Source organism: Cloeon dipterum, chromosome X, assembly GCF_949628265.1.
Source record: "Cloeon dipterum chromosome X, ieCloDipt1.1, whole genome shotgun sequence".
Lineage (NCBI taxonomy): Eukaryota > Metazoa > Arthropoda > Insecta > Ephemeroptera > Baetidae > Cloeon > Cloeon dipterum.
The window spans coordinates 12804394-12828949 of record NC_088790.1 but is presented as its reverse complement, the minus strand read 5'-3'; the positions used below and the strand labels follow the sequence as shown (position 1 = coordinate 12828949).

General features: G+C 39.2%; 2 protein-coding genes across 14 annotated transcripts in view; both read left to right on the top strand.

Moving 5' to 3' along the window:
• Positions 1–342: 342 nt before the first annotated feature.
• Positions 343–24556, top strand: part of LOC135946966 (piezo-type mechanosensitive ion channel component 2-like) — a 33384-nt gene continuing 9170 nt past the window's right edge. For 6 of the 13 annotated variants that reach the window (XM_065495478.1, XM_065495482.1, XM_065495479.1 and 3 more), the window contains exons 1-26: positions 343–449; positions 5464–5579; positions 13611–13706; positions 13818–14162; positions 15317–15569; positions 15716–15872; positions 15976–16152; positions 16593–16788; positions 17059–17180; positions 17257–17523; positions 17807–17966; positions 18188–18396; positions 18516–18664; positions 18720–18863; positions 18917–19059; positions 19107–19249; positions 19304–19480; positions 19747–19861; positions 19921–20358; positions 20750–20845; positions 20901–21063; positions 21113–21380; positions 21554–21801; positions 21855–22018; positions 23130–23180; positions 23982–24115. In XM_065495478.1, the coding sequence (XP_065351550.1) occupies positions 5513–5579; positions 13611–13706; positions 13818–14162; positions 15317–15569; positions 15716–15872; positions 15976–16152; positions 16593–16788; positions 17059–17180; positions 17257–17523; positions 17807–17966; positions 18188–18396; positions 18516–18664; positions 18720–18863; positions 18917–19059; positions 19107–19249; positions 19304–19480; positions 19747–19861; positions 19921–20358; positions 20750–20845; positions 20901–21063; positions 21113–21380; positions 21554–21801; positions 21855–22018; positions 23130–23180; positions 23982–24115 (4482 nt within the window). In that variant the 5' untranslated portion in view covers positions 343–449; positions 5464–5512. Of the gene's footprint in view, positions 450–5463; positions 5580–13610; positions 13707–13817; positions 14163–15316; positions 15570–15715; positions 15873–15975; positions 16153–16378; positions 16445–16592; positions 16789–17058; positions 17181–17256; positions 17524–17806; positions 17967–18187; positions 18397–18515; positions 18665–18719; positions 18864–18916; positions 19060–19106; positions 19250–19303; positions 19481–19746; positions 19862–19920; positions 20359–20749; positions 20846–20900; positions 21064–21112; positions 21381–21553; positions 21802–21854; positions 22019–23129; positions 23181–23981; positions 24116–24556 lie in introns of all 13 variants that reach the window. The other 7 variants (XM_065495483.1, XM_065495480.1, XM_065495477.1 and 4 more) reach the window with 7 other exon arrangements.
• Positions 5592–10387, top strand: LOC135946969 (uncharacterized). Its single transcript, XM_065495488.1, has 6 exons — positions 5592–9155; positions 9285–9331; positions 9392–9494; positions 9550–9651; positions 9759–9938; positions 9994–10387. Exons 1-6 carry the CDS (start codon positions 8835–8837, stop codon positions 10069–10071), a joined length of 831 nt encoding a protein of 276 aa, XP_065351560.1. The 5' UTR covers positions 5592–8834; the 3' UTR covers positions 10072–10387.

Below are 24556 nucleotides of genomic sequence, written 5' to 3'. Positions count from 1 at the left end.
ATAAGCTGACCACAGCTGAGAGATCATCTGTGATCGATCAGCTGAGACATTTTTCGCGCCTTTGTGCATTGCGAAAACTTCAATATCGGTTACGCCCATGTTTGGGGACGGAAAGTACAGTTTGATCCTAAACTTTTATGCGAAAACCGGCATGAAAAATGCCATCTGTCGGTCAAAAATGTCAACTAATATCAACCTTGATATCCGACTTAGATATCAATATCAGCCTGATATGATATATCAAATATCAGCCATGATAACTGATATGATATTTGACATATCAAATTTTTTTGATATATCGATATTGATATTGCCAACCCTAACATCAGCAGTAGACAATCGGTGCCAGAAGAGGCGTGTGTTTATCCCAGTGTGTGTGCTCTTATTTCGCCCTGTCTGGTCCTGCTTTTCAGAAAATTGCTAACGCCGCATCGTCAAACTCAAATTGGGTGAGTTTACAAACCGGAAAGTAAAACTTTTTGACTCGTCAATGTGTCTGCACTACGCTTTTCGCGCCACCGCAAAGAGACCGGCATCGTTGGCACCTGCCGCTGCCCATTTTTTACACTATAATTTCCTAGCAGTAGGGTGGCCCTCAATTTTACGCTGACCTTTTTGTTCGGACGTGGCCCCAAAAGGCTGCCAACGATGAAATTGGGATTCGGCAGTGACGTTGATGTTATCAATTTTGAAATCATATTTTTTTTGAAAGTCTGTATTTATTATACATATAAACAACAACAATTAATAATGCTTGTTAATGATAATAGTATTTTTGATAAATATTATTTGCCCTTGTCGAGTTGTGAGAGAGACAAACAAATTCAAAATGCTTACACAAAAACGCGTTGGACAATCAGCTGAGAGTCACGCGCGTGCCTGAGGATAAAATAAATATTTTGGGCTTTTACGAGTGGGGTTATTATAGCAGTGCTGGGGACTATTTTTAAGGGCGGTATACGTTTATGAAGATTGAAAGCGTGCCTTGCAGCTGCTAAGCGATAGACATAATATATATATATATATATATATATATATATATATATATATATATATATATATATATATATATATATGGCTGTTCTATTAATATATATATATATATATATATATATATATATATATATATATATATATGAATTTTAAAAATTATTTTACAAGTTTAATGCACCTAATAGAAAAGTTGGTCTTTTTGTTCTTAGAAATATATCATACTGCAGTCGAAGATAAAAATTTTAAGTTGTTGTTCAAAAACACAGACACAACTTGTATATATGGCAATCGGCACCTTTTGCAATATTTCGCGTGTTCGGACAAGATAATTAGACTGTTTGAACAAGCGAGCTGCGAATAAGCGTGGCGGTCAGGTGGAATGTCATGCAATGCCTGCGGGCCGCACTGCCGTTTTAGGGTGTGGATCGCTATCAGCACGATATTTCTGCTCGCGGAATCCTCTTTAATTAGCGGGCGCACGCCCCTGCTTTTGTGTGTATATTGTCCGTCGTGTGACAGCTGGAATGGCACATTTGTTCGCGAGTGACGCAGAGAAGAGCGAGCGAGAATTAACACGCAACCCTTTTTCCTTTTATTCTTCCTCCCTGCCCTGTTCGAGACTATTTCCAAACTTCACCCGAGACTTTCTCTACCTGGAAAAGTGTTAGACTCGCTTCTCGGAAGTTGGATCGAAGGGGCGCCCCGCAATTACCACGTCGATAAATGAAACATGACTCACGGTGATTTCCCAACCACCTCATGCGTCGTGTGTCCAACCCCTGCGTAATGCTAACTGTGTGCAAGGCGTGTTGTGTGTTTATTCATGTCCCTACCTATTAAAATCAGGTGATGCATCGCAGTTGAGCAATATCAGTACAAGCCGTCCGTTGTGACTGACCACTTTTAAAAAGAACTATCTATGCCTGTTCACCAGCTGCATGAGGAATTTGAGGTGGAAATGCGTGGAGATTTTCTTACTTGGAACCATAATATGTGGCAAAAATATGCATGCTAAACTGCATTCTGACTGGTTGTACCTGGAAAATCCAAATAGTTAGTAGAAGATTAACCAAAAGTACAGGTTTTGCATTTTTTTAACGCCTTAAAATTCTTAGCAGTACCTTGTGAATCTTTAGAAAGGTTAAAGCCTGATTTAACAGTCACGTATCTGGTGTAAGGAAACAATTCTGCTTCTTGAGCTGCCCTATTTTTACTGAAGGCACTCTACCAGCTGTTCATTTTACCCGTTTTACCAAAGAATAAAATTGTTTTGTGGTAATTAGAACTGGTTCAAATTATTGCTTCTCTTACGAGTTAATAACACCGCAAGGCTTAAACTGACTGGAATGTAAGTACTTAATTCAGAGCAACAACATATATTAAATTTCCCGTGGTAAATAAGCTGATTTAATATTTTTTGTCGAAACTAGGTTTCAATAAATAGAGCGGAAGGTTTGCGAATTTTCTCTTATCTCATATGAAAGTGGGAGCCATTTTTTTTGAAGGAAATTAATTTAAATATTGTCATAGTGCTCACAGGTTTTTTTTATCATTATCAATATTAATATTAAATTAAACCAGACATTTTATTACGGCAAATAAACATTACGCAACAACTGGAAGTAAAAAACAGTAGAATTCCAAAAAATTAAATACGAAAATTTTAATGTACAATAATTTAATAATTACCTTATCATTTTACAGAAAGTATCATAAAACTCGCATAGCATTTTAAAAAGCTGTAAACTTCATCTGGTTGAATTTCTATGCAATTCCGTAATATTACGAGTCAAATCCAATAAGCGCATTCCGTTGTCTGAGCAGTGCAAGGAAGGCACACAGCCAAAAAGACAGCTTGGATGAGTTGGTAACGTGTTTGTTTTTTACTTGAAATATTTTTATCACGGTGACCGCAAGAATTTAAGCTTCCCGATATTTAGGAAGGAACGTGCGGGGAGAGTGTGACTTCCTATTTTGCTTTTATTTTGCGCCATGGAGGGATCGAATTTTTCACCAGGCTTATTAAATTTTCAACGATTCTATCTGCATTCAGGGAAATGTTTGCTAGAGCAGGTGTCATCAGTAAAACACGCACTGTTTTTTCCTCTTCTTCGTTCGTTTCTATCTTATCTGCAGTGAAGCTCTCTGTTTACTTCCGACCTGTCTTGTTTGTGCGGGCTGCTGCTGAGACAAACGAGAGTGAGTAATTAATTGCCACACTCGCGAGACTCATTTAACACTGTTGTTGCACGGTCAGGAGTTACTTATGGCTAAGCCTAGATCAACAAAAGAGTCATAATTTCCTGATTTTTATTTGATGAATTAACGAAATATTGCTGTAAATTAATTTATTAAAAATAAAAGAAAATGCGTATAGATAAAAATATCAAAACCATTGTTGAAAACAAAAAGGTTTGACGTGAACGGGAATTAAAGTAACCTGATACTTTGTTGCTGTTATGCACTTCTAAAGTTAAAGTTTTTCTATTAAATCCTTTTTTATTCGATAATTGAGTAGGTACTGAATGGCTCTGGTTTGGTCAGTGGTGATTTTGGCAGTTTCGCAACTTGCTGCAAGTCTGCCTGGTGTGTTTTTATTTACGGCACTTCCCTGGTGGTAACCTTTTAAAATTTGACATTTACGTGCTAGAACGGTTGGTTTGGTCTGCCCCCAAAAGCCCTCGTCTGAGCCTCTGCAGCGGAAAACCAAACCAAGCACAAAGCTTACAAGGATCAATCAGCGAACGCTTTGCCTGGAACATCAACATCTTACGTGGACCAATGTAAATATAGCTTACTTTGCCGAAGAAAATTCATTGCGAATTTTACAACCTGCTGAAGACCTAACCTACATTGGACTAAAATAGTATTTCTACACTAAATTGCTGAAACACTTTTTTATTTGCTGACGAGTGTAAATAATTCCGCTTCTTCGCACTTTTTAGTACTAGTGTTTGCTGGATTTGGCGTCATGCTAACCTATAAATCTGCTCGTTCCACTATCTTATATCGGCAAAATGAATCATAGTAAAAACAGGATACTATGTTTCCTGCAAGATATAAGTCAATAAAATATTTGTCCTTGATTCCAAGTGCTTTGCTATTCATAAAATCAAATTTTAATTAAAAATCATGTGAACAATGCTGTGAAATTAAAATATAAATTAGATAAATTACACTTGTAATTAAATAGCACAATAATGCTGGTCAACATTAAGTTTTTGACTTCTTAAAAAAAGACTGACATTGAGCCTTTCCCAACCAAATCGTAGGTTTGCAATTGAGACTGCTGCTTTTGGCAGTCACGAGAGTTGGAGTAATTGCACGCGCACGCGGCATCGATTTGCGTGTGATTGTTGGCATCGTCCTTGGCACTGGGTCGACCGATGGCAAAGGGCTGTTTTGTGGATCCAGTGAGTTGGTTGCACGCTGAAGCAACTTCTCGGAAGAAATAATGAGCACACACGAAAAGACTCGGCGCCACAAAACCGACCGTCAGCTATTTTATTACGCTCTTGGATCATAATTACAACCTTCTGACGTCTTCGCCAATCGATCGTTTGTTGTTCAGGTGGCGCAGTTTTGGTTGGCTAAAAATAGATTATTTTTGCTACAATGATCGCGGTACGATTTCATCGCCTACATTTTTTCTTTTGTCTGGGTATGGCTAAACAAGTAATTTTTTTCTAGAATCCTAATTAAATGGTTTCATACGGTTGCAAGAAGCAATTTTAGACTCTGGGAATTAATTGTTTTGGTAAATTTGATGATTTGGACTTGCGAATTTTTCAGAATGACTGCTCGGCATTATTTATATTTATGAATTTTCACATCACGATAAAAATTTTGCAATTTTTGAAAATGCGGTGATATTAAATTATAAGTATTATTTTGACGTCGTATGTCATCGCGTGGCTGACGTTGATTTAAATATGTATCAGTCGTGCGATACACTCCCTGTGCATGATGTGCCAGTTTGCGTTTCCACCAGTCAATTCTATTATAATAACAACCTTTCGTCGCAGACATGCGACCGTTTCCTGTGAATAGCTAGTCATAGCGCGTATACTCGTTCCGCCGTGTCAAATTATCCGCAGAAAAATCCACCGTTCTTGCGTTGTTCTGTAACATTCATCGACTTTGGAGCAATGAACCTACTTGTTTGGCCTCAAACTCAACACTCGCTAAAGTTTTCCAATCAGTGTAAAATGCTTTGAAAACTCTTGAAGAGAAAAGAAAAGGAAGAAAGCATTAGCTGACCACCCTGAATTGATTTCCGCGTAGAGTATAGCCATTCGTTAATTTTAATTTTCTCTAAAGTTACGTTTTCTCAAAATAGCAACTGTTATATAACGACACATTAAAAATCACTGAAAATGTACAGATAAAACTTTTTAAGATAAATAGAAGCTGACGTCGAAGGGCAAGGTGATTATAATATGTATCATTGTTGTTTTTGTTTGCTTGCAGATAGCAAAGTGATGGGCTGCTGGCGGGAAGACGAGGCCATGATAGCACGATGACCACCAGCCAACTAGTATGCTTCGCTCTCTTCAGACTCTTCCTGCCATTATGTCTCGCCACCTGTGAGTACATCTTTTTAGACATTCTTTGACAAATTCAGAGATTCAAATCGAATATTCAAATAATGTTCGGTTATTTTTATTACAGTTTTTCTATTGATGCAATATTATTTGGGGCTAAAATGAAGATTAATACAAAATATATGCAGTAAGAATTTACAGTGGGTAAAGTAATTCTTCTGTTGAGAGGAGTATTTTAGAAGAGAAATATTTACTCTAAACTCTCTAAACACAATTTATTGAAATTAAATGGGGACATGTGTATATTTTTGAAATGGAATATGACTATTTTAAAGAAATAATTATCCAAGAACCTTCCTTAACATTTAAAAAAATTCCATTGGAAATTGTTGGAAAGGATGAAACAACAGACACCAGAAATAAACAGATTATTATATATGATGGGTGCGTTATCGAATTTTCCCCTTTCCTTTCCTGCATTTTTCATGTGAAATTTTTCTTTTAAAATATTAAATTACTAACGAAACGGCAATCATACGATCAGACATTTGATATCATAACCATGTATTACGACATATTTATTGGGCTGATTTTTATTTAACATAATCAGTATATACTTCAGCAAAAATGTATTTATTTTTCGTTGAAGTATGGTTTATTATCGGGTATGTTACAAAATGAGACACAAATATTTCCCTGCTCCTTTCATCGTACGTGAAAGCACATTAAAAAGTTAGATGCTCTTGCAGTAGAGTCTCTTCCACATGTCAAAAGTCAGCCCAAAAAAGGCCACGGTGCAGTAGCTCGCGGTTTCTCTTCACTTCTCGTTCCCGGAATATCATTACCTGATTAGCATGCAGAACACTAAATTCTTTTTCTGCTCGCCGCCTGAGGACTGAGGAAGTGTGAAGACTCCGCATTTCGAAAGAGACGCGAAACCCCTTTGTTCTCCGCAGCGGCGCAGCTTCGACGTCTTTAGCACAGACAAATAAACGTGAACTGGGCGTGTCTCTGCATGAAAGGAAATGGCACATTTGCTTAGAAATGCTTTCAGAAGTTGAACTCTTGATTCATTACAATTTCCAATCTTTAGTCTTTGAGTTAAACTATGCATAAATCTATCTTCAATAGCATAAAATGCTGCGGAAAAATTTAAATACTCGTCCACTTAATTTATTTTGAACTGTGCATTGTCTAAGAGGTTTTGTGTGTCGAGTATTCCCCGCAATGAATGTTTTGTTTGAAAGTATATGGACATGATGGCCAACAGATAAAATTCAAGGTTTCAAAAACTGACGTACAAATAGCAAAAGCCAGCTAAATTTTTCTTTTAAGCGTCTGAGTGTCTAAAGTATCGGCAAATTATTACCATAAAACAATTCACTTTTTTGCCAACAGCACCATACTGGCTTTCCAATCCATAACAGCCTTAAATTCAGGATGTTATCGCAAACAATTTGGCGAGTGTGCACAGCAATGCGTGTGTTTGCGTGCTGCGCTCTAAGCTGCGGCTGATGGCGTGTCGGTGCACTTTTTCTCGCACTTTGTGATAGTCTATTGTAAATATTTTTCGTGCTCGTCCTTCTCCTGCGTGTCAGCCTGTTTGCGCAGCAAATTAATCTCGGATTAAGGCAAACAAAGCGTGTTTATTATAAACGTGACTGCGGCTAGTCGTTCGGCGGCGGGCCGAAAGTGAGGTGGATGATTTTCATCAACCCCTTTGGTGGTGCTCGAGGGAAAAGGGTGTGGCGGCATTTCGTCCACCCGTACCGGAAGGGCGAACAAACGCATCTCAGCAACCCCGAATTAAAACGAGCTGTCGATCTAGACAAATGGTACGCTGATGATGCAACTGACTTGGAATCCATGATCAAATGGCTCGATGATTTCTCATCGGGAAGCAAATAAACACATGGCTATATATGCGATTTAAGTCGCAGGGTTTTCAATACTGGACTTGATTGGTGGAGTATTGGATGTTTTGCACTTGATTTGACTGACTGACATTGATTTTTGTAAGAAAAATTATCTAGTTTTGTTCATAGTGTTCTACGTGGAATATTTTTAACTAATGTTTGCTATCTATATTTTAATAGTCAGGTTTTGCTCTTTTGCTTGGAAAAAATATGTACTTTGAAACTTGTAAGAAGCAATCCGCCGTGTACATTTCTTTCATTTTTATGATTTAAATAATGAATTAAAAATTAAATTGGAGCTTGATTTTTGGGATTTCAGATGAAACTTTCCGTTCGTTATTTTAAGAGATGTATGCGGTACCAAGAACATTTTTGACACAATTAAACAGCCGTTAAATTATCCAGCCTATCCTTTTCTATAATTTTCTCGGAGGAAGTTAAAATTAAAATCAGAATAACAAATAAGTGCACAAACTAGTTTTCATGTTGTTCGTCGCTTTGTTAAAAAGAATCAGGGGGAAAACCTCGATGGAAAATGGCAAAAGAAAAATCCTAATTGTATATAATATGCATGTATGTATGTATGTATGTATGTTAGATTTTAGGACTGGAAAATAGCATGCCAGTTTTGACTGATTAATGGTTCAAGAATATGTTCATTTAAGTAGTCAAGAAATTAATCATGCAACCATTTGATCGTCACCTGTCATTTTCTCATGGATTAATTCAAAGAGAATTAACAATGACCCATCACAATTAAAGTTACTCCCTCCCAGAAATCAATGATATAAAGCTATAAAAGCTGTACTGGCGAAGTCTTCGCGTCCAGACGCAATGACTCCACTAGAGTTCCTCGGTCCGAGCAAATTTGTCCTCGCTCTCACCACTCTCTGGTACGTCGACGACTACGACTCATTGAGGAGCGTCGCGTACCGCTACTACCAGTTAGCTACGCATGCCTTTTTCTGCATTTTCTGGTGCACTGTCATCTACGTCATCGTCGTCAGGTTGCTGGATGATGACCCTGTGGCCGTGCACTACGGCCTGGTTGGAATATGCCTGGCCCACGTGCAGAGCTCGATGTCCATGTACAAGAGCGCCAAGCGGCTGAAGAAACTGTTGTGGAGCGCGTCTCCTTACTCTTCTCTGTCCCTCCGCTGTCACCTGGGTAATTACACGCAAAGGGCCAAGCGTATCAGCCTCATTTTTTGTAAGTTCCAATTGAGCAAGGAGAGGTAAAATATTATGTATTTTACTGATTTCCTTCATTTTGTTTAATTGTTTAAAAGGTGTTCAGTAGAACCCTAGTGCCTCATACTTTGAAGAATAAAAACATGTTTGATGAAAAATTTCAACAACCAGATTTCTTCCTGTTCTAGTAATGTTCAACTTGTGTTCCGCCACATGGTTAGCCCTATTCGCCATGAAACATGTGCCAGACTCTAGTGAAATAGTTAACAGCTTGGAAAGTTTAAGTAAACTAGCGCCGTCCTATTTTCTGTACGTGGTGTGCAGGATTGGCTGGCTTTCATTGCCGCTCTCAATTTCAATTCTCGACTTGACTCTTTTAACTCTATACTTCTACCTGGTGAATCATTTGTTAGCTTGGCAAGACCACTTGATACACGTAGTCGAGAACATGCACATCAGGAATAGGAGATGTGTTGTTCAGCGCCGATGGCTCAGTGACATTGATCAAGACGTGAGTTCAGTATGTTACGATTCATATGATAAAATTGAATAATTATATCAAGAATAAAAGGCACATTTTAAATCTGGCATAACCAAAATTTGTTCTTAGAGTATAGTTTTTACAAATATCTGTTTCCAGGTGTTTGATATCAAGTATATTGTTGAAACTCACAAGTACACCATTAGGTAGGGTTGCACTAAACATAATACAGAAAAGCAGATCTCTCTACTTTACATTTTTTACAGCTTTGCTGACGAGCTGGGACACATTATCAGTCCCATCATAGTCTGGGCGTACATACGGGTCATTGTGCTGACCTCAAACTTGATGACTGCAGTTTTTTCACACGTATTTTTACAAGCAAAATCTATTATAAAAAATGTTATTATTTTGTATTCTCTAGATATCCCAACCTCTACGATTGCTGCTGCCGTTTCATCAATTCTTAGCCTACTTTGTCTCTCTCATTTTTTGCTGTTATTATGGCAGCATGGTTTGTATCAAGGTATTATAGTTATGCCAATGTGTCAACTCCTGTATTGGATCGGCAACCTGAACATTTTTAGTTGCAAAGATTCGTGGCTCTTTTTTGAAAAGAGAATCTTTCTGTAGAATGATCAACTCACGAAATGTCTGCAATACAATATGGCATATCCGCGACCGCCGAGAGATAGAAAACATCCTGACTGGAGAAGCGTTGAAGTGTTGACCGCCAGAGCAAATTTAGGAATGTGCATTAAAGTCAAATGGATTTTCTTCACTTCTAAATTTGATACTGACACGCTAAAAAGGGTATAATGCAGTTCTTATGAGAAATGAGCACCAAATAATTAAATCCTTTTTGCAGGTATTTGGCTATGGGCTGGTTATTTTTGAGCTTCTTCGCTACATAATTCCGTTAAACTCAAAAATCCAGCTTGTTTAGCTCGTTGTTCTTGTGACAGATTGTTCAATTTATATAAAGTTTTAATCTTCTCTGTGCCGCTTAGCTGTAATTTATGTCAATAAAAATTAGTACATAAATATATCTTTATCTGGATGTTAAAAAATAATTCTTATATGGAGTTTTTTTACGTGCAGATATGTATGCCACACATTTGGATGGTTTTCGTTTTTAAGTTTGTATGAAGTCAAGCAAAGCAATTTTTAGCAGCCATCCCAACAAACCACAAATCTCTAGTTGTAAATCTACAAATTACTGTAGGAAGCGAGTTTTATATCTATGAAGAGCGGTCAAGCAACTGCGGTAGGACAAGAGCTGGGCTTTATCTTTTGGTTAATTGGGTCAGCGTTGCCGCTTTCTGCTTCTGATAAATTAGAGTTGTGGATACAAACGCCTCCGTTTTCGTTTTGCTCTTGCCCGTGAATGAATGACGCCCAGCAGTACGACTAGTTTACGTACGAGACCTGTTCGAAATAAGTTTCTAAAATATTACCAACAATATATTATACTTAATAATAATATTTTTAACAAATTTTTAGTAATATACATGACATACACATCTAATTGAATATTTTCCTTAATCTTGTACGTATATAGTGTGTACAATTATTGTTTCTTTTAAGTTTGCCAGGCTTCAGAAGACGTCTGATCGGTTTACGACAGAGAAAATAAGCCGATGCCCTTTAGGGTGTTAGGGCGCTGTCCTCTCCCTTAGACGAGCAGTCTCATTTTCGCACGAGGGTGAAGACACCGGGTATAAGGCAGAGGGGAAAATCATGAATGGGCGCGTCGATTCATCGCCCAAGACGCCTTGTGTGAAATTATTTGGAAAATGTGTTACTATTTGCACAATTTAATCAAATTATAAACAGCTGACTATTTCTCCAAAATATTTGAAAAAAATAGTAGGCATTTTGATACGATGGACAAAAAATGCTCTTCAACAGAAATAAATTCACTCACTCTAGTTGTCAGCATGCAAACTTAAATTGAACTCAAATGGCAGAAAGATGTATTTTATCTTGGTGCATCACTTTCAGGGAATTAAAAGTATGAGATTGGAAGGGATTTCGCTGCACGCGGGGGTGCACCGACCGATTCATCAGCAAGAAGGGGGAGCTGGTTCGCCGCTGGTGCTCCACTTTTGCTCGTCAAGGGGTGTGGTTGCAGCGCTGGAGAACACACACATTCCCACGGGGCCCTTAAATTCATGAGCTGCCTCTATCGTGCTAATAACAGACCCTATCCCCCTGCGCCTTCAGCTCGCGCGAGCGATGAGAGAAAGTCAGCAGGGGATCAACCTCCCGCTCATTATTATTATTTGCTTCCGTGCCCGCGTCAATTTCTCACCCTCTGGCCACGGCCGACCTCGCTTTTGCCACTAAAAATACCAAAAAATTTTAGCTGGAGAGTCACTAGAATCTTCTGCAAGTGAATTTAATGCAATTGATTTAAACGCAATTGTTTCGTTTCATTTAAGCCATCCATGCATATTATTTATCTTTGTATATGTACAGGAAGATATCAAACAATTTCCCCTTGCAAAACGTAAAAAACGTCTCAAAGACATGGAGGTCGAATCATATAAAGAAAACTGCACGCTAGAATTTTTAATATTTAGCAGTCAAAAATACTGAGGAAGCGGCCAGTACTATATTGCATTGTGACGCCAATCGCAGGTTAACAAAGATAAGGATGCTCTGTCTTTTCATAGATGCGTCAATTATTGGCACAGTGATTAGTTGAGTACTTGTTAGATTTTTGTTTTTAATGTTTTTTTATCCAAACAAGGACCAAAATGCAGGCCAAAAGAATGGTGTTCGTCCTTATCTTTAAACTATATAACATACTAACACTCTTCTATAAACTGGCCGCTCTTTGTCAAGCGCTTTTCTGCTAACGTGGCAACCGTTTCCGAAAATTCAAACGGCCCCCTGACTGTTAGAATTTTTTCCAAGCGTATGAAAGTATTTCTTTCGAAATCCATGCCCTTAAATTGCTAATAACCTACTTACTTCAAATATTTCATCTGTGAAGTCACAAAACATGAATTTAATTCTAATAGTTTCTTAAATCCGAAGATTCCCCACTGAATCAAAGGTAATTTACCATTAAAAATATTTTTTCTACAATGGACTATCAGCACTAATTTTCAATGACCAATCGAAATTGCCTTTATTTAATATCATGAAAATAAAATCATCAGACTTGCTCTTGTGCTCAAGTGTTGGTTACTCGAAATTCTATTTCGGTCAGTAAAAGATAATCCGCGAACGATCGAATGGAATGGTGTGCTTGATGCTGCTGTGGAGGAGCTAATTTCTTTTTTCTTGATTTGCATTTAGCTCAGACTGTGTTCGCCAACGCGCTTTTTCATCAGCCAGTCCCTCTCGTGTTGCGGCACATTTTGGCTCAAATCCAGTCGCACTTACAAGCCATTTTTCATTTACGTTGAAAAAAAGAGCTCTACTTTTTCTGTACTCGCCCACTCTACTAGATCTGCATTGGGAACAATTTCTTGCCGCCCTTTTCCTCGCTGTTGTCACAAGAAAAAAAATTAGTTTTTGTTTCAAAAAATGTTTTTACCTCTTCTCAGCACAACCCGTGGGCTATGAGCTCTATCACGGGGTACAAATAACACCGCTGAGTGGAAAATATGGGGCCCGCAGAGGAGCTTGGGCCCAATCGGGGCCATCTTTTCGTCTCCCCACACCGAGGTCTTTCATTGCAACGCCAGACATTTGTCCTTAAAGCCGCTGGTAAGGTGCGAAAATCAGCAAGTGGCGAGTCGGTGCTGGTGTGCCTCCTATCCGATTGAGTTATTTGAGCATTTTCGAGTCAAGAAACTGACTACTTTTTGCCATCTCTGACATTGGGCAGCCACTAACTAGTATTGGATCCTCGAACATCTCAAATATCTCTCATTGCTTTGAAACTCCTGAGAATGCCTTAACAATGCGAGTCAACGGGTTGGTTAAATTTTGAAATTTTTAATGATGCGGGTAGAAACTTGAGTGCTGTGACAGTTCAATTATTTTGAAATCGTAATATTTTAGATATTCATTTCAGGACTATTTGAACTCAATTATATTATAGTTATTTTGATGAATTGCTTTCTTTTGGGTCGGGTATTGTCGGTCCCTTTTTGCATTGCAGAAATCACTGCTCAAAAATTATTTTACACAATCAAAACAACTGAACACAAAAGAAAGTTAATTCTAACGTTTGGTGGGTGTAAAAACGAATGAGATGAAACATCTTTATTTATGAGATTTTCATTTGACAAATCTTGTTAATAATTATTGGGAAGCTTACCAACTCATATAAACGCTCTTAACCAAAAATTTTCAAAATTTTATCATAATATTGGATAGCAATAGAAATTTTTGTTTCAAGTATTTCTTCATTTTTTGGTCAAGCCAAATGTATAGAGTTATATGTATTTAATCATTCGTCCTGCTTTGTTTTACTTTGCAAATAGTTCTTTCAACATCAATTTATGCTAGAATTTCGTGTTGCAGTTGTGTCGGTGAGACAGAATGGCCTGTCCCTGGTGTACCTGCTGCTGCTACTTTGCCTTCCGCTCTTCCCCGTTCCCACACATGCCACCATGAAAGGTAAGAAGTCTGTAATATGAAACTCGCCCAGCAGGATTTGCCCCTGAAAGAAATATAAAAATTTCTTCCACATACGATTGTCAAAACCTTGTGCGTCTGTCCTTGACCCAGGTCACACCGGCCGCTACCTGAAGGCAGTGATTGGGTTAAGTCTGCTGAATGTGATCGCGCAAGTTGCCTTCCAAGTGCTGCTGCTGGCGATGCCGCCCTACGCGCACTTCCTCACCAACTGCGAGTGGCTCGAGGTGTTGCTCCGTGCCCTCGGCCTTGTCCGCTTCGACGACATCTCCTTTCCAGACGCGGCCCGTCTCATTGGGCCCGACCTGGTCGCCCTAGTCGTGTCCATCGTCGTGCTCGCCGTCTGCAAAGGCATGTGCAAGCAGCCAGATCCACCGCCAGTCCTCAACGAAGAGCAGCAGTCGAGCAAGAATCTCGTCCACATCCTTACCTCCTTGGGTGAGACACGAATTAACCGATTGTTGTGATTAATTCAATAATTTACTGCTACTTATTGTTAGAGTAGTTGAATTAAAAAAAAAATATTTCGCGGACTTTTAACAAATCTGTCAGTATATTTATAGAGACATAAAAGCTTTTAAGCTTGTCTGTACATGAATTCAAGAAATTCAACAATTTTGAGAAGTCCCAAAAATATGATTAGCCAATTTTTAAAACCATTTATCATATACCCCTTTTATTTTCCCTGCCCCGAAATCATTTTACCCTTGAGTTGTGACTTTCAATGATTTTTAGAGCATCAAATGCCAGGAATTCCCTCTGTAGTCAAGACATTCTCTCGCATGTTTAATCTTCTTTAGTGTGTTAAATCAATCGGATAAACCTAATATTCGATTGAATAATGAGGTTAAAAGTTTCACTTAAGATTATGCAAAATGACAGACATACGCAATGTATATGTTAAATTAAATCCGATTAGGAACTGGCTTAGCAAAGCTTTGTCGTCCTTATCAAAAGAAAAAAATATTTATCTTCAACGTCTTTTTTAACAATTGCAATTATTATTATTGCTTACACCTAAATTTTTTCTTGACGTTCCCTCTATTGTCATTATCACTACTATCAATGTTTTAAGATGTGTCATTATAGATTAAATAGCAAGTCGATAAAAAAAAACAGTTGATTAAGAGAAATGCATAGTGACAAATTTAATCGGGTCGCTGTTTTTTCTCAATGCGATAAGTCTGAACTGGACCTGAACTTAAAAAAAGTAAATTATCTTTATGAGGTTTTCAAATGGAATTATGGCTGCTATAAGTGAAAAATTTAAGGGAAAATTGTTTAGCGTTGATCAGCAGCTGTTTTGGCCCTAAGGTCTCATAAACACATTCACATTTCGAATATTTTTCAATAAATTAACATAATTGGCTAACGATAAAACTGTTGTGGGAAAGTTTTCAAATTGCCCCACATTATTGGTCATTGGTTGCCTTAATTAGGCCAAAAGGCAACCAACATTTATGAAATTCTCTCTCGCTTTATTAACTTATGTAGCAAAAAACTATGTTTTAAATTCCTTTTGGTGGCGTTTGTAAATTGAAAAATTGTCTATGTAAATAATTATTAATTTTATTCAAATTTTCGATATTTAGGTAAATTCGTTGCTTTGGGATCATTATGCGTGGCGGGCAGCATGCGTCCATCTCTACCAGGCGCTGTCTACTTTGTTTGCTTTCTCGGCGGTGCCACTGCATGGGCCTGTCGCAGTCCTCTCCAACGAGGATTCGCCTTCATGATGAGGGGTTGCGTCTTCTTGGTGGTGCTGCACGTCCTCACCCTCTTCACCTATCAGGTGGAGTGGTTCCAGCAGATCGACGGACTCGGGCCCTCAAACCTCACCGCAAGGTACAAAAATAAAATTAAGCCAGAATGCGATTGCAAATTTTGGTAAACCCACAATGACACGGCCATTATTTTATTTTTTTCCACGAATATCACAAAATGTGATTACTTCTAGGTTTTTGATACTATTTTTGTTTTATGGCTCCCAGACTGCTTGGCTTGACTCCGTGGACGTCATCGTCATGTGAAGAGCCGAGACATGTACACATTATAGATTCCGAGTGGGCCACCTTCGTGAATCCACTGGTGCTGATTTGGCTCTACTATATCCTCATCTACGAGTCGAAAATGATCCTGGACCCAGCCGTAAGTTGTGTAATTTCTTCTATTTGCGATTCCTTAAACTCTGAGCTCAACTGATGAAAAGTAACTCTTTCTTAACACTCACACGCTAACAATGGAAAATAAGGAGGTGGAGGTTGGCTTGCGTAAGGAAATGTCCAACGGGCCGCTGTCACTGGGCAGCAGCAAGCAAAACTCGCTTCTGCGGCGCCAGGGCAGCAACTCGCTGAACCACAAAAGGCAAACCTCTCGCAGGAGAACCCTCAGGTGGAAGGGACCCAACGCCCTGGCCAACCAGCGCAGAGTATACTTTGCTAATTAGATCTATATAGGAGTTATTATTTATTTCTGTCTGATAGTCCACTTTGAAAATCAATTCTTTAAATTAAAAATGCAAAACAGTAAATTGAAATAGCAATAAATTCTGACCAAAGTCTTGATTTTCTATTTGGATTAAAACACACTTGAAACTTTTTTCTGATTTCGCTTGCTATTATATTCATTTGCTTCACACCTTTCTGCTGTTTTAGGTTATTAGTATGCCACCTGCTTCTCTAAATAATTGCATGGAAGATCCAATCACTGATGAAACGCCTGTATGTAACAGAATTTGCACTCAACTCCCATAATTTATGCACCCCTTTTACACTTCCCTAACTGTTGAGGTTTCTTTCCCAATTCATATTTATTAGCAAATATTGTGCCTGCCTGCTGGATTTCAAACTCCAGTTTTCCCGATTGCAGCTCATGAAGGGCCAGACACCATCAAACTACGAGGCCGTGTCTTCGGAAGGCCCAAATGCGGCTAACGGCACCAGCCAAGAGGGCAGCGCCGTCAACCTGCAGGACTCGACAGGTAGCAGAATTTGGTGTCCCGATGATATCGCGTTGAAACCTATCAAAAATAATGAAAGCCAACTTCTCGGTCAGGGAGAACGTTGTAAGAATCTATACTATTTTTGTGTGTTGGTTTATCTAAAATAGACGCAAACGCTGACGGCTTTCTTAACCAATATCTGTGTTTAGAGCAAGAGGAAATATCATGTGTTTGGGAGCTTTGAAGGGAATTTTTGTAATAAAATTAATAACAGCATGCCCAGCATAAGCTTTTAATTAACTCCACGTCGCTGTAGAAAATTCACTGTTAGTTTCCTGTCGCACAATCCAAACATTCGCTGACTTAAATTATGCATATTTACCCTTTTCACAGTCGAAGATGCCTTAGAGGAGCAAGAAGAAACCAGTGTCTTTGAAATACTTTTAGATGCCGTCCTTAGCTTGTTGAACATGATAATTCGTTCCTCCTACATCGCCACCAATATTATTATGATGGTACGAATGTATCAAAAACCTCTAAAATTTGAGAAACTTCACTAACTTTGTTGCATTTTTTTTTATCTTAATTCAGGCCTGGAGCATAGCTTACCACAGCTGGCTGACTTTTGTCCTTCTACTGTGGGCCAGCCTGCTGTGGATCACTCCAAACCAAAGACGAGCCATGTTGCGCTGCTCCCCAGCCCTGGCAGTTTACGCACAACTTTTACTTATTGCCCAGTACATTTACAGTCTGGACCTGACTAACGAGGAGTTGCCTGAGGCAGTCGATTGGGTCAACCTGAGACAAATCGGTCTCATCAAGCCAGACACTTTGCCTGTCAAGCCCCTAGTTGTAAAAGTGAGTTTGTATAGGATAGCACTTATTCAGTTGGACGATAAACTTTGCAGGATCATCACAATTAACATTTAAAATATAAATTTCGAAAAAATGTATTTTGTGCGGAAGAAATAATTCCCATGACTTTGATCATGCCAAAAGAATATTTTTATCTTATCTTGACGATACTTATTTTTTCAACAAAGTAACAAACAAAACTATTTAATTTACCAGCAAGCACATTTTTTTACAAAAATTCAATTTTGAATATTCAAAATTAATTTTTTTATTTGCAATTTTCCAGAGTCTGTTCACACTCATGTTTTGGGTGACTTTGCGGCAGTACATGCAGGAACGATACGAGGCAAAGCACTCGTCGGCTCTCGTCGGGGGCGTAGCAGAGCCGTTCAACATCACGGTGACCACTACTGCCAGCGGGCTGACATCAGGTCTGCAGAGCAATGGTTGGTCTCGTAACGAGTTCTGTATAGTGCAGCATGAATCCAGCATGTTTATTTTATAGCCATTTTTGTGCCAAGTCCGGCATGCACAACCTGTGCCGTGCAATTGTACATTATCTCAAAAAAATAATCTGCACTATAATGCTCGCGAGCCTGCCAAATGTGCATGAACGGTTGCATTCTGTAGGAATAATTTTGATCTAATCGTCATCCCGTGCGTGCAGAGTTGGCCGAACCAGCAGAGTCACAACAGGCGGGCGGCAAGTCTCAAATGATGAACCGGGTCGGTTCCTGGGTGCAGGGCTTTCTCACCAAGTTCTGGATCTGGGTGGTCGCCATCATGCTGTTTGTGATTGGGCTTGGCTCTGGACAGGTGGTCCTCTACCGAATCGTCTACATGGCTCTCTTTCTCATCTTTGTACTCACATTCCAAGTAAGGGATGGTTCTATTCAGGGTCGTAGATTTAGTTTTTAAATATTTTGATAGATAAAATTAACGAGACAATTTTTTTGTTACCTGTCTCTTTCTATAAAAATTTTTTCCAAATTCAGTTATCATATCGGATTTGGCGGTCCATGATGTACGGCTTCTGGCTGACTGTGATAGTCTACTCAATGCTAGTCCTCGTCATGATCTACACTTATCAATTCGACAATTTTCCCGCTTACTGGTACAACTACACCGGCATCCCTGATGAGCTGTGAGTTTTGAGTTGGTAGCAATTTTCACACTCCATTGACTTGCTAAATTTTCAGGCAACATGATATAGGCCTAGAAATCTATGACACGGGCTCACTCTTTGTCCGGCTGCTGACACCGACCTTCTTTGTCATCATCACCGTAATTCAGCTGCACTACTTCCATAAAGACTTCCTAGCAATATCAGACATTCGATACAGGTCTTAAAAGCTCATAAAACTCCGCAATCGTTCTTAACTTTTCTCTCGGTCAGGGTTCTAACCGACAATGATCCAGAGAGCGGACTCAATTCCTTGACTACTCCTGTTCAGCCGACAGGGCCACTGACCAAACCCAAAAAGCTACCTCTGGAGGAGCCAATCACTCCAAAAGACTTGTCATATGAGGCCATCAGAAGTGAGTTTGAAAAAAAAATTTGATCATTTATTATGAAAAATTTGTAGAAATGTCCACGGCACAACTGGCCAAACTGGCGAACCAGACCAAAAACCTTGCTTACGAGCTGCAAGAACTGCTGTGGCGTCTGCTCGAGCTGCACATGGTGAAAATCACCCTTATCTCTGTGATGCTCATGGCTGTCAACGATGTAAATTGGTTTTGTGATATATTTAAATTCCCTTCAACCAGGTTTTTTATTCAGGTGTGTGGGGCGCACGCGATTCTTGTTGTCCTGATTGTCGCTGCAATGCCTCTGGGCACCAGTTTGCAGAGGGCGTTGCTGCACGTCTGTTCTGGCTTGGTCTGCCTGCTTATTTTGACTCAGATGACTTACCAGATCAAATACATCAACCACTCATACTGGGACGTCAACTGCACAGTGAGTGATATTATAAAATGATCAATGCTTGAGTAAAATTCATGATGAAAGCTAGAGGAGTAGCAACAATATTTAAGATGAATAAGATTAGATTAATCAAATTGAATCCATTTTAGGACTAAGAAATTTTGGAAAAATCTGGACTAACTGTCAGGATTTTTACCCCAACACAAAAAGTTTCCAGATATATTACTTTTATACCACATAATGCAGAGATTAATCCCATCATAAATTGAAGATAAAACCGTATTTTTTAATTTTTGCAGAACCTGCCTCTTTGGAACTCTAGCTCTGCCAATGAAAGCTTCCACATGAACGATGCTGAGTGGCTCGGATTGAAAAAGTCGTCCAGCCTGCCAGAACTGCTTAAAGGCTACATTGGTAATAAATTGAAAATAATAATACAAAAATATGTAATATTTATTCATGACTGATTGCAGGTCTGGTGCTGGTGTTCACGTTCCAGGCCGTGGTGCGAACTCGGCAGCAGTACCAGCGGCGGTCAACAATGAGCTCTGACCCGCCGTCATCGCCCACGTCCAGGGATACCTCATCGACTACGTTCACACCCATTCCCGTCCTTTTTGGTGGCGTGTCTCGAGCAAACGCGGATGATGGACTGCTGCCGTGCGCTAAGTACCTCCTCAATTACGGCTTCTACAAGTTTGGCGTCGAGGTGTCGCTGATCATGATCGTCATCCTGATTGGCACGCGACTCGACATGTACTCCATCGTCTACTCTGTATGGCTGGCATTCCTGTTCAAGAGACAGAGGACTAAACTGAGTCTCGTGTGGAAGTGGTTCATTCTCTTTGTGTGTGTGCTCACTCCGCTGCAGTATCTTCTCTGCGTTGGCCTGCCACCTGGGTTATGCATTGGTGAGTAGAAACAAAAGTTCATTATTTGATTTAATCAGTCAAAGTATTTCATAATTTTTAAAATCATTTCAATGAAAAAAATATACTCAGTTAAACAGAAGCTATGAAACTTTCACAATTCGTAAATTTCAATGAAAACTGCCTAATATACGATTTTTTTTTCATTTTATGAGCGTCAAAACTATGGTTTGAAAGGGTCAAGTTTAATTTATCTAGCACGTGCACATGTTCTTACTTATAATTTTTCGTGACAAACAATCAAAATGTTTATTTTGTTTTGTAAAAAGTTTTTAATACATACTATAAAAAATTTGTTTAAGTGCCTAATCTAAAATTATGTTATTTCTTTTCCTGCTTTTCCTCGTAATAATGTGCTATCCATTATGTGCAGATTGGCCTTGGGACAACAGTGAAACCCTGAGACGTCTGCAGATTTGGCTCTTCATGTCCGATTACGTCCACCCTCCAGAGTGCCAGAAACTGATATGCAAGTTTACAAACCTGCATTTTTAGCACTCTTTGAAATTTGATTTTATATACAGGTGACTTTGTGGTTTTGATGCTAATATGTCGGCAGCAGATTGTGTTCAGGGTGGAAAGATCGTCTGACTCTTCCACTTTTATCGGAGGCAGCAACGCCGAAGTTTTTGACCAGCTCGACGACTTGGAGGACAATCCTGTCCCTGACTTCATCACCTACACCAAGTAAATATCATTGACAGAGATTGGAATCGATTAATTCACCTGAATTCAGGTCTTTGTTGGACAATATGAAGAGGGGCGTCCTTCGACACTCCTACTGGTTCACCTTGATAATCGTCCTCGTCACTGGCGTGAACCGAAACAACATCTTCTCCCTGGGCTACTTACTGGGTGCCTTCATCTTTCTGCACTTTGGCAACGACATCTACCTCTTCCCTGTCAGAAGGATACTCTACTTTTGGAATATCCTGCTCAGCTATAATGTGGCTGTGATTGGCCTCAAAGCAGTGACTCAAATGCTTGGCTGCCTATTCGTTCAGGTATAAATTTTTTTTCTTTTGATTTTTGCTGACAATTTTGGAACAAATTTTCCTTCCACAAAAACGTGACAATGACACATGCAAATTTTCACCTCACATTAATTTAATATTTTAACAATCGAAATATACATTTCTAATTGCTATGCAGAGAATCACATTGATCTTTTTCACAGGAATTGCAAACTCACGCCTGCTGGTTTGTACAGTTATTAAGCATAACGTGCCTAAGCAAATTCGGCAGCGAGACGTCAAGGGCAAACGTGAGGGACACTGGCGAGTGCACCGTGTCGGCAGACCAAACTGGCCTTGTGTGGGACGGCGTCTGTTTTTGCTTTTTGCTGTTGCAAAGGAGGCTTTTCTCAAGCTACTACTTTGCCAGAATCGTCGATGAGGCCAAGGCACAGACCATCCTCGCCTCCAGGCAAGAAATAGTAGTATGTTGATGGATTATATAATACAATTTGATATTTTCAGAGGAGCGGAGTTGATCGAGCAACTGAGGAAAAAGAGAGTAGCTGCTCAGAAGGAAGAGGAGCAACGAGTGCTGGACAAGATCAGGACCAAAATGGAGAGAATCAAGGAGAACCAGCGCAAGATGCAGGGCGAAAACTACAGGGAGCCACAGTCACATCAAAGAGGTAGGGTCTCCTTAATTGTTTATTTTTAGTTTTGAAGCGATTTTGGTTTATACAATTAAAAATGGTTCCTGTCTAATGCATCGACCGACTGAATTTGTTGCAATTAATTGCTGCCACACGCGTGTATTTGTGGCTCACAATCAGACGTGCAACCGGCAGAGTTTGAAGCTGAGCCAGTGGCTCCGTTAGAGGTGATGGAGTCGCACTCAGGCCTCTCCTCGCCGCACACGCCTCAGGGCTACCACACGCCTGTCGACGACGACGACTGCTACCAAGCGTCCCTGACGCCGCAGCGGCTGTCGCAGTTGCTGTCGGCGAACGTGAATGCACCGACGCCCACCTCGGGCGCGTACACAATCTCGCTGGACGGCTACATGGATCCTGGCCGCATCTCGATCGGCTCTCCACCGCACTCGGACTCGCACCGGCACATTGCATCGGACGAGGAAGAGTCGTTCCCCGTGTTCTCGCCACCGCCTTACGAGGAGGCCATCTATCCGCGCATTAAGGGCCACCGACGCAGCCTCAGCCACCCATTCAACCGCCGGAGCATGGCCAGGCGTCGCAGGGCGCTCATCCCGCCACCCATTCCCCGCGTGCCGCCCTGGCAGCCGCAAGAACGCAGACTCTCAACGCCCGTGTCGCCCTCGCAGTCGCACCACACTTGTAATGTACCTCTTTAATCTGAGAGAGTGAGCGCAATGTAAAAAGTTGATGTCTTGCACTACAACTTTACACTATTTAATTATATAGTTAAATTTCGGTTTATTTTCCTGATGTTATTTGTAATTCACTGAAAACTTAAAAATATCTTATAGTTTATATGTACATAAATATTCGCATTGTAAATGATCCTAGATTGTGCTTTTTGAATATTCCATCATAATTTGCTATACTACTTATTGATCGTAATATATTTGCATCCAATAGTATTATTTTCAGGCATTTTATGTATATAACATTTTCAAATCTTTAATAGAATAGCGACATATGTGCTTATGATATTAATGTTAATATTAGAATTAATTTTTTAGGGTTTCATTTATATTTTCAGTTCTGCTCATTTGTGAATTGTTCAATGTTTATATTACTTCTTTATTTTTCCTACCAGATGTTTTCAAGCCAGGGGTATTGCAAAGACGTCAATCAAAAAAAGTGAAAGGTGTGAACTTTTTTTCTCTAACAAAAACTGCTACCACTACTGACCAATAAAAGCTTATAGAAACTAAAAAAGTAACAGTAGGGAGCTGTTATATTCATATTTTATGTAATATCTGCAGTGTTTTAGTTTAGCCTGCATTAACTTAATCCCTAAAAATGGCTAATGTAGTTAAAGGTCCGTGAAACATGGATGGCTGTGTCTATCATTCTTAAGAAATGTGCTAATCTTTGATCATGATATATTCTCAGAAGCATATTGAAGTAAAAAAAGAAACTATACTTTTTTACAAAATTATTTTCATCTCATTATCTCCGAAATTAACATCGATGCAGTCAACAATGTCATTACTTCACAGTCCATAAAAGAATTTTATTTTTAATAACGCTTTTTGACATCAATAAATGTTAACACTATGTATTATATCTATTTTGTTGGCATAATTTGTTTTACTTGATGAAATAATCTTTCACTTTATACACAGACTATGAATATCATCAATTAGTTTAAATAATACAACGTCTTTGGACTCAGGTAAACATTATGTATGGTGGTGCTGAAATCATTGATGTGCTTATTAGACGAGAAAATCTGTATGAAACAAACAATTGAAAGGGTTTTTATCCTGAATGTTTGTATATTATTAATGTTCTTCTCTTCCCATATACATACATTTTCTTCTTTAAAGGACACGATGTATACATATTTAAACTGTCTATACACAATCTATCTAATCTTCTTGTAAGCTGCCTAATTTGCTTCCTTCTAAATTTTTACCAGTTATTAATATATCTTCATTTTTAGCGATCCGCTCTGGTGACTACTACATGTTTGAGGACTTTGATGACGACCTTCTGGATTTGAGCCTGGACCCAGCTCGGGCGACGGTCGAGGACGTTGACGACGAGGAAGATGAAAACAAAGTCACTGTCAGCAAGGTATTCTTTCCATCCATCTCATAATCCGCAGCCAGAATTCAAACCTGTATAAAAATTGGCATATTTTAGAGCAGAGACTAATGCAGCCTTTTTGTTTGTGTTGTTTGTAATTAACAATTGCGTCTGGTGCAGTGTTTATACAAATGATTTTCTCGCTTAAGGTGTTGGCTGGCTCCCAAAATTTCATGGGAAAATTATTCAAAAATCTGATTTCCTCTTTTAAAACATGTAACAAAATTCTCAACAACACAGCAACTCTGGGAATGGATCATTCGCCTGTAAATACAAAATTTCAAACTCTCTGAACTTTTCTAAATTCCTGTCAAACTTCTTCTGTACAAAAGTGTAATCTAGCTGCTTTTCTCACACTACCCTCCTCTACCACCTCACAAAACTGCTTGTTTTTCTATCGAAATATCACCACCAAAAATATTTGTCTCT

Bases quoted from the DNA above. Each gene is read 5' to 3' on its own strand.
- LOC135946969 (XM_065495488.1), top strand. From the start codon at position 8,835: ATGTTCAACTTGTGTTCCGCCACATGGTTAGCCCTATTCGCCATGAAA. The intron at 9,156-9,284 runs GTGAGTTCAGTA...ATCTGTTTCCAG, and splicing joins TCAGTGACATTGATCAAGAC to GTGTTTGATATCAAGTATAT. The intron at 9,495-9,549 runs GTATTTTTACAA...TGTATTCTCTAG, and splicing joins TGACTGCAGTTTTTTCACAC to ATATCCCAACCTCTACGATT.